General features: G+C 40.8%; 1 protein-coding gene and 1 non-coding gene across 4 annotated transcripts; both read left to right on the top strand.

The window, feature by feature from the left end:
• Window positions 1–301: 301 nt before the first annotated feature.
• RBMX (RNA binding motif protein X-linked) lies at window positions 302–9,103 on the top strand. 3 transcript variants are annotated; one of them, XM_061408488.1, is made up of 11 exons: window positions 302–472; window positions 1,772–1,900; window positions 2,102–2,208; window positions 2,652–2,823; window positions 3,327–3,479; window positions 3,759–3,873; window positions 3,968–4,093; window positions 4,194–4,276; window positions 4,906–6,128; window positions 7,015–7,106; window positions 7,610–9,103. In XM_061408488.1, exons 2-9 carry the CDS (start codon window positions 1,792–1,794, stop codon window positions 5,214–5,216), a joined length of 1,176 nt encoding a protein of 391 aa, XP_061264472.1. In that variant the 5' UTR covers window positions 302–472; window positions 1,772–1,791; the 3' UTR covers window positions 5,217–6,128; window positions 7,015–7,106; window positions 7,610–9,103. The 3 variants fall into 3 exon arrangements, with proteins under 3 accessions (XP_061264472.1, XP_061264470.1, XP_061264471.1); XM_061408486.1 differs by having other exon boundaries at window positions 4,906–7,106; XM_061408487.1 differs by having other exon boundaries at window positions 332–476; window positions 4,906–7,106.
• LOC133243596 (small nucleolar RNA SNORD61) lies at window positions 1,949–2,020 on the top strand. The gene has a single exon (XR_009735147.1). It is a non-coding gene; the product is annotated as a small nucleolar RNA SNORD61 (small nucleolar RNA).
• Window positions 9,104–9,847: the final 744 nt, after the last annotated feature.

Genomic DNA, 9,847 nt, shown 5'->3' with positions numbered 1-9,847 from the left:
AATGGGTGTAAAGTTTAGCACCTTGCCGGGACCACTAGAACACGCAAAAAATTTGAATTCTTTATTATATGCAGTCCGTGAACCATTTTAGAAGAAAGCAAAAACGCGGGTTTGTGGAGCACCGGTGGGGGCTGGGAAAACGGTTAGAAACTGGGGCCGGCTGACGAGACGAGGGCCCGGGAAAAAGGGAGGAGCGAAGAGTGATTAACAGCGGGGGCAGCCAGTGGGGATACTGGGAACCGCTCCCCCTCCCTACACGTTTCAAATTCTAAGCCCCGCCTCCATCCGGGTCCTTGAGCCTCGTTCCCGGGCCGTATAAAGTTTGCTGTCTCCTTTGTTCGCCCTCGTTGCGCAGTAGTGCGAGCGCCTTACAGCTTCCGTTCTGAGGATCGGCTGCCCTCCCGCGTGCCGAGCTGCTAGGAAGCCGCTGTTGGCGAGCTCGCAGGAGCTTGAGACCGTCGTCACCTCTCCAGTACGTGAGTCCTTTTCGTTACTTTGTATCTTGCGTCCATTTTTGCCACGTTACAATTTGGGATTATCTCCCTGGAGATGAGGGTGGCGGGCGCCATTTTAAGAACCCGGAGGTGCCGACCTATTTAGGCAAAGCTGGGAGTGTCGACGGGAAACCGACGCGGGAGGGGGGGGCGCTTCGTAATGTGCCTCCCCGGAAAGTTTGGCTGTTTCTCCTGCAGGGGTGGGGGGTGGCGGAGGTTAGACCGGAGCGGGACGAGGAGGGACCGCGCTTCCTCCGCCGATATCTGCGTGGGGATGGCCCTGACCTCGGGCAGGCACGTGCACTTTTGCGCGGGGTCCTTGTTCATTGGCGGGCCTTGGAGAGGAAGCCCTTTGAATTTTCTGAAGCGCCGCTGGTGGCAAAAGTTACTCCCTGACCGGGGGAGGTTGTTCTGGGCTCAATCCAAGTGTCGCCATTTTGTATTTTCCACGCGGTTTTTAATGACGGGTTTTAATTGGGTTCCACTGCAGCCTTTGAGTACTGGGTTACAGGGCGCGCTTCCACATTCCGTTATTTCGTATGAGATAATACTGACGCTTTTTAAAAGTCGGTAATGTGAGCGGGGCAGGGGCTGTTGACGGAGAGTCATAACTTGGTTAAAACTTTAAATTGCTGCTTAGATTTATTAGGAAATCGTAATGAAAGGAGCCAGAGTTCTTGGATTGGTCAGAGGGACCTGCGTTTGGTCTGTGACCTTGACTGAGTAGGTTTTTAAAAATCACTAGGGTAATTGGGATGGGATAATTGAATTTTTTAAGGCTTCCCTGGTGGCTCAGCGGTGAAGAATCTGCCCGTAACACCCAGGGTTTGATCCCTGGGTGGGGAAGATCCCCTGGAGAAGGGAATGGGTACCCACTCCAGTATACTTGCCTGGAAAATCCCATGGACAGAGAAGCCGGGTGGGATACAGTCCATGGGGTCGTGAGAGAGTTGGACACGACTTAACAACTAAAGAACAACAATTGAATTTTTAAAATGCAATAAATATAGTGTTTAAAGTAAAATGCGCTTTTTGAAGTGTTGTAGTTACTTAAGACTGCCAGAGTGGATTAAAGATGCAGGAATTAGTTAAGTTGGCTTTATAAGCCAGTTTATTAAACTGTCACTAAACTAATTACACAGGTTTTCTGGTGAGGCTTAAGAATTGCTTTCCGTGTATTATGTTAATGATTTTAGTAAACAAAAAATAAGCATGATACATAACATTGGGTAAACTTGAACTTTTTTTAAGGGAGGGTAACTTTTTTTTCCCAACAGATTTTAACCAGGGGGGAAAAATGGTTGAGGCAGATCGCCCAGGAAAGCTCTTTATCGGTGGCCTCAATACAGAAACCAATGAGAAAGCCCTTGAAGCAGTATTTGGCAAATATGGACGAATAGTGGAAGGTGAGTTATCTGAAAATGTATGCAGGGTTATTATAATTAAAAAGGTGAGCTATGATGACTTTGATTGCATTGATCACATGAAATGATAATGTGCTTTGTCCTCTAAGAAGTTCTGAGCTTGCTTTCTTTTTTACAGATTAATTTTTGTTTTTCCTTTTCAACTAGAGTAACACTTTTTTCCCCCTGAAAACTACTTTTTAGTTCTCTTGATGAAAGATCGTGAAACCAACAAATCTAGAGGATTTGCTTTTGTCACCTTTGAAAGCCCAGCAGATGCTAAGGATGCAGCCAGAGACATGAATGGAAAGGTAAGAGTGTCTTTAGGATACAATGTTTCCTAGTACTGTAAAATAGCACATTGTTACCCAAGTCTGGTGTAGGGCTGCTCTTGAATTTGAGTATAAACCTTTCCATGACCCTGCTACAGCACCTTGTAATTTCAGAAGGACCTTTTGTACTCAGTGTATTCTTAACAAAAAAATCGTTCAGTTTTAAATGTTATGTATGATACTTTGTATTATACTTCGGCTTTGCTTTTTGGTTATTTGTCTTAATAAGTTGGTAATTGTTTCACCTTGTTAAATTTTAGCAACTTTACCGATTACTTAACGTTTTAGTTCAAATAATATCTTAAAACTTTGAATGCTAAACAGAAAGGTAAAAACATTTTGAAGGACCTACTAGTGTCAGTGCATAGTGGATCAGCAAGTTCTCTTTTAAATACTTTTAATTAACCATGGATATTATTTAGTCCTTAGATGGAAAAGCCATCAAGGTAGAACAAGCCACTAAACCGTCATTTGAAAGTGGTAGACGTGGACCACCTCCACCTCCAAGAAGCAGAGGCCCTCCCAGAGGCCTTCGGGGAGGAAGAGGAGGAAGTGGAGGAACCAGGGGACCTCCATCCCATGGAGGGCACATGGGTAATGACTTAAGTTTGATTTAGGCTTGGTATATAAATTAAGAACTGTAAATACATCAGTGTGTACTTTGGTTAATCTTTATTTTAAAGGCCTTAGCTTTTGAAATTGAGAACATTTTATTCATCTACCAAAGTGATTTCCTTAAGGGAACTATAGAAGGCATACTCAGTTAAATTAACAATGCCTTGAAATAATTAACAGTAAGCTATTATTTATCCAGATGAACTCATTCTATAGGGAAAAACAGTTATAGAAAAATTTTGATAGGTATTAAATAACTTGGGGGTTTTTTTTGAAGTAATTTGAACCCTCAGTAGAACCCTTCAGTTCTACTTTTCTGATCTATACTAACTTGTGTGTCTATATAGACTAACACGTCTCACAGTCTCTATATAGACTAACTAAAGATCCCCCCCCCCAAACAGAAATGGTCTTGTTCTTGATCAAGCAAAACTTTTGTAGCTTTTTCATGTATTAACATGATTTTTTTTGTTCTAATGTAGATGATGGTGGCTATTCCATGAATTTTAACATGAGTTCTTCCAGGGGACCACTTCCGGTAAAAAGAGGACCACCACCACGAAGTGGGGGTCCTCCTCCTAAAAGATCTGCCCCTTCAGGACCAGTTCGAAGCAGCAGTGGAATGGGAGGAAGAGGTAAATGTTCTGTATATGACAGTCTATTCTACCATCATAACACAAGGATTGAGGTGAATCCTAAAAATGATATTTAAACTGTATCTAGATCACTTGAAGTCATGAAGTTAAATGCAGAGCATTGAAAATAATTTTGGCATAATTAAGAAATTTTAGAGGATTTCCTCATATACATCCATATTGTCATATTTGGTTGAATCACTGCTTTTCATTGCTTCAATGCAAATTTGTATTTTTACTTTGCTCTGGCTGTATTTTTAAAATTGATTTCTCCTTAAGCTCCTGTATCACGTGGAAGAGATAGTTATGGAGGTCCACCTCGAAGGGAGCCCTTGCCCTCTCGTAGAGATGTTTATTTGTCCCCAAGAGATGATGGATATTCTACTAAAGACAGGTAACAGAAAAGTATAGTAGCTTTTGTCTCTTAATACTTCAGGTTGAAGGAGAGCTTATCAGAAGTATGAACCAAGTTACTTTTGTTTCTTTAGCTATTCAAGCAGAGATTACCCAAGTTCTCGTGATACAAGAGATTATGCACCACCACCAAGAGATTATACTTACCGTGATTATGGTCATTCCAGTTCACGTGATGACTATCCATCAAGAGGCTATAGGTATGTGACTTGCTCTTGCTGCCATGGCTTGATGTAAAAACATTTTTTTAGCTGTAAAAACTAATGTTCTGGGGCTTATACATATTTCTTGTTAATATAGTGATAGAGATGGCTATGGTCGTGATCGTGACTATTCAGATCATCCAAGTGGAGGTTCCTACAGAGATTCATATGAGAGTTATGGTAAGATTTTGGTTGAGGGTCTCTGACTATCACCAGCTTGAGTTTTTAGGTTCATGAGCCAGTTTATTAGGCTGTTGTGGTGCTTGCTTTTAAAGGGATGTTTGCTTGCTTTTAAGGGGGTAATTTATTCAGCTGGGCTTTTCCTAGTCTTGTGAGGGGCTTTTGTTTTTTCTAAGTTTTTTTTGAGGCTGTTGGCTTGCTTTGGAGGGGATTTTGCTTGCTTAAATTGGCAGCCTTATGTGTTTTCCCCCAACAGTGAAAATACAATTTAAAAACTTTATTAACAAGATCAAATGTTTACCATTGCAATATGAAGGAAAGTCTACAGTTCAAAATTGCAACTTATCACTGGAAAGTTGGCTGAGTGTCTACTATAAAATAACAAGCTGTCTGGAATATCCTCTTGAAATACACACCGTCTTCAGTCTTTTCAAACAAACATTAAAACCCACCCATTTCCGTGTCTCAGCAGATGAGCAAATCCCTGTTAATGGCCAGCAATGGCAGAGTTTAAAACCTCCCAGTTAAGACAGTAAACGTTTAATACAAGAATTCTGTAAATTCAGATTTAAATGTTGTATATATACAATTTATAGTGTTGCCATATTACCTGACCATTGACCCTGCAGGTAACTCACGTAGTGCTCCACCTACACGAGGGCCCCCGCCATCTTATGGTGGAAGCAGTCGCTATGATGATTACAGCAGCTCACGTGACGGATATGGTGGAAGTCGAGACAGTTACTCAAGCAGCCGAAGTGATCTCTACTCAAGTGGTCGTGATCGGGTTGGCAGACAAGAAAGAGGGCTTCCCCCTTCTATGGAAAGGGGGTACCCTCCTCCACGAGATTCCTACAGCAGTTCAAGCCGCGGAGCACCAAGAGGTGGTGGCCGTGGAGGAAGCCGATCTGATAGAGGGGGAGGCAGAAGCAGATATTAAAAACAAACAACTTGGACCAAAATCCCTGTTCAAAGAAACAAACAAAAGTGGAACCTGTTCTATCATAACTACCCAAGGACTACTAAAAGGAAAGATTGTGTTACTTTTTTTAAATTTCCTGTTAAGTTCCCTTTCCATAATTTTTATGTTCTTGTGAGGAAAGAAAGTAAAACATGTTTAATCTTTGATTTTATGACATTGCTTTCAACAAGCAAATGAAATGTTAAGTGTGTTAAGACTTGACATGTGTACTAGTGGTGTAATCTCCAAGTAAAAGTGTCCCTAAAGGCCACTTCCTATAGGATTTTCCCCAGTAAATGATGAGGCAAGCAGTTTATCTTACACAAAATATCTAGTCATCTAAAATGGAGAGATGAATCCTCCTGCCTATATAAACAAGCTAGCTATTAGAGGGTGGTCGGGGTATGCTACTCTTAGGATTTCAGAGTGTCTTCAAACTGAAATCTCAAATGTTCTCAGTATGAAAAACCTGAGATCAGATGCATATATGTAAGGAAAGTGCTATTCGCCCAGTAAACCCAGAAAAAAGCAAATGGATAATGCTGGCCATATTTTGCCTTTCTGACATTTCCTTGGGAATCTACAAGAACCTCCCCTTTCCCCCTCCCCAATAAGACCATTTAAGTGTGTGTTAAGCAACTACAGAATACTAAATAAAAAGTTTGGCCAAAACCAACCATGAAGCTGCAAACGATGCTTGCTCTTACTGTTTCAAATTTTTGCAACTCTGTAGTGTCTCACTTTTAAGGAACAGCTTGATTGCAAAGGAGAAAATAGATAAGCAATGAAGTTATCTCCAACTTCTCAAAGGCTTATGACTTCTAAAAAGTGAATCTATCAGCATTCCACATCAGATTTAAAGCATCAAATGCCTGTGAAACAGCAAAGATGGTAAGCAAAGCAAACTAGTTTTTCCGTCTAAGTCGAAATTGAACACTTACCTTCCTCATAGTACAGTGAAACATACTGTACCTCATGGCAATGGAAATGCTTTCTAGATTAAAAAAAAAAAAAAACTTTTGGAAAACAAAGTGTTCGATAGCATATTAGAAGTCCTCCAAATTCAACACTTGGATTTCTTTTTTTAAAGCATGTGTGACACTTAAAGGCCCTAATACAGCTGTTTACCAGTAGCGATCTGGGGCTTGGGAGGGGGTATTTTTTAAATCTTATTTTTGATGAAGACCTTTAAACATGCTTCATGTTTTAACGTTTTTCAAAGTAGTCTTTTAGTCAATATAGGAAATGGCTTAAGTTTGGGGTCCCCCTCTCTTTACCCCCTGTAAGCCATTGCAAACCTGACATTTAGTTGGATGCCTGACTTGTTTTTAGTTCTGTGAAACTACACTCTATGGAGAAAATCTATTGCAAGTGGTCTTTAAAAAGCAAAACCTGAGGCAGCATGACCCAGGTCCAGCCATGAAGTTGAAAAAGATGCTCTTGAATATAGTAAACTTGAAGACCTCCAACTAAAAATCCTTACACTGCACTTAATTCCTTCAAATAAGTTTTGTCCGTTCAACTTATGGATTTAACATGGCAGTGCACCATTGGAACAGAATGGGAATCCATAAGCCATGCAACTTAACCATTTAAGCCATTCCAGTCCATCCCAAGCCAGTGAAGCTTCCACCACTTAAGAGAAATAGTAGAACACGAAATACGTTAAGCTGCAAGTCTGAACTTGCCTTTTCTTTCTGGAAAAGAGGGCAGTTATAGGCAAGTTTTGAAGAATTTCCTTAAGAGAGATAACTAGTTACCTATTTAATTTTTACAGGTTGAGAATTTTGGTCATGGTCATGATGGTCATGGAGTGCTGATTTTTTTCACACTAGATAAAGCTGGCAACAAGAGAAATGCAATGCTAAGGTAAGTTTTGCACTGGCTTTTATAGGTATAAATACTATGGCATTGCCATGTTGCATGCCTTGATATTGGCAAGTTATCTGTAATGGGTTAATTTTAGGATTAGCAGGGTAAATCTGTAACACCTGGCACATTAAATGGGCGTAAGGTTTTCTCAAACATAGCTGTATTGAATGTATTTCATGTATACAGCTTGCTAGTCCTTTGTTACCAGGTGTTGGCTGGAGTGATACAGTGTAGCGTTTTGCTATGTGAACAACTTGTATGAGGTTCTAACTGTTTCCTGAGCCTTTTTAAAAAGGATACTTTATCTTTCTAGTTTGGCTAAAGGGTGAACTGACTGATAACAGATGCCACTAAGTCTTTAGCTTCAGTAGCAGTTTTACTGGTAGAATGATAACAGGAATTCCGATGGGGTTTTTTTTTTTTTTTTTGAGCTTCCTGGGTTATTTCCTGAATGAAACAGTAAATATCTTGTGACCTGATAGCACCTTTTCATTTTACAGAGCTGTTGAAGCAGAAGAATTGCTGATTGTCCTTAAGGCACAACAGTTGCATAAGCAGTACTCATCAGAATTGGTTTGGTGCAGACAAGATTTTTGCCTTCCAGGTTTCCCGTGGCTCTAAGGAAGGCATCAACCCCAGTTGGTTAGCACTCTTAACTAGGGAGTGGCAGTTTCTTAAAATAAGTAATTGACAAGATGGAGAAAGGGGAGTAATTAAGGAAATGGGTAAGTGGAGGTAGTCAGGAAGTTCTTGTGGTTTCTTTTTTCAGCTTTGACTTTACTTTAGCTAAAGTCATAGAAGTGACGTGAAAGTTGCTCAGTCCTATCCGACTCTTTGTGACCCCATGGACTATACAGTCCGTGGAATTCTCCAGGCCAGAATACTGGAGTGGGTAGCCTTTGCCATCTCCAGGGGATCTTCCCAACCCAGGGATCGAACCCAGGTCTCCCGCATTGCAGGCAGATTTTTGACCAGCTGAGCCACCAGGGAAGCCCAAAGTCATAGGGACAACTGCAACTTAGAACTTCCTAATTACCACTGGTTGTCAGAAAGTTGGATTAGAAAACTGAAAGGCATAAGAGGTAACTTTATCCAGTAAAGTGATTTTTCAGCAAGTAAAATATTTCCTTGTGTTTATCCAAAAGTGAGATTTAGTCTTAAAACTAAATGGAAGACTAATATCTGGAAACTAAAGTAACTGGAAACAGCTGAAATGCTCGAAAGCACACGTTGAAAACTGGAGACAAAATTGGGCCGGTTGGCTTTTGCTGTTTTTTGTTTTTTTGTTTTTTTTTTTAAAGAATAGTTGTTTTGTAAGCTTCCTTTACCCCCTACCCCAGTTCATGTCTTGCAAACAAATCGTTACAGCTTTATCATTTATTGCATTGAAGATTAGAGCCAATGGTGTAAAAGCTAATGTTCTCAAAGGAAACAGATTTGAGTTGTTGGGTTAGAAGGAACCAACTCACCTTCTGAATGTTTACCTAGTAAATATCAGTACTGTCATGTTTACCGTTTGCAGTTGTGGAAAATATGCAGAAATGTAACCCTCATTTTGACAGGCTCTTCCAATCACAGATCATGAGGGTATTGACCAAATTTAAAAAGCCATTGCACTTACATAGCTGTCTTCCTCAATCATTCTGTAATCGAAATTACTTGGGTCTGTGCTCCCAAGGACCTTTTGGCTCTTGAGATTTTATTTAGGTATCTTGAAGATAGTGTAGAACATAGAGACTAACCATAGTAAAACCAATACTAAATTGAATGTTTAATGACCAGACAGCTATTTGGCAAATAGTTTACTGACCCAGCAGACTTATTTCTGCTCCTGTTGGGAAAAGAATTGGTCTTGATTTATACTGGTTGTAAAAGAAACAGAATAACTTGTTTTCTTCGTTTAACTGGTAGTTGAATATAGTACTTAGATATAATAGATGGCTTTTCTCTTTTTGGAATGTTTTGTATTTGAACCTAATAAAACTTGATGTGCATTTTTTGTGGCTCTGGGGTCTTTATTATAAAAAAGGATTTTATTTTGGCTTTTAAATAAGGATCTGCAAACGTCCTCCACCCCCAAACCCTAGTTCTTAGGCACTGTTCGCCCTTGCAGCCAGTTGCCAGGGAACATAGTCATTGAAGTAGCCTATGGCTAGGCTTCCTAGGGGAGGGAGCTTCGGGTAGGCACTGAGGTAATTCAGGTGATCCTTGCCCTGAAATTGGAGCAATAACACCAAAAAACTGGAAGCTAAAGTACCAAAGATTGTAATGTTTCTAGTATTTCCTGCTGGCTCCTGGGAGAAACAAGTCGGTTAATTCAGTTTGGCAGTGAGTCCCACTTCAGACCAAGTCCCTTGGGGATGTCATTAAATCAGCACAAGATTAGTGTTTGTTGGCTCTGTGTACATCTGACTCATGTTCATTTGCACTTGATAAAACTAATTTAGTGACAGCTGTCCTTTAAGGGAAAGCAATCAGTGGGTCGAGTACAGTACCTCACAGGCAGCGAAGCACTGTTCCCAGGGGATCATTGGCTGTGGGGCCCCTGTTTGTAGGGGAAGGTGAGCTCGCTAAAGCTGAGTTGGGCTAAGTTGATACAGGCAGACTTTGTGACCCTGTGGACTGTAGCCCACCAGGCTCTGTCCATGGGATTCTCTAGGGAAAAAGACTGGAGTGGGTTGCCATTTCCTTCTCCAGGGGATCTTCCAGCACAGGGATTGAACCCACATGTCTCATCT

The sequence above is a fragment of the Bos javanicus genome, chromosome X, assembly GCF_032452875.1.
Source record: "Bos javanicus breed banteng chromosome X, ARS-OSU_banteng_1.0, whole genome shotgun sequence".
NCBI lineage: Eukaryota > Metazoa > Chordata > Mammalia > Artiodactyla > Bovidae > Bos > Bos javanicus.
The sequence above is the reverse complement of the archived record's forward strand: the minus strand, read 5'-3'. Positions and strand labels throughout refer to the sequence as shown.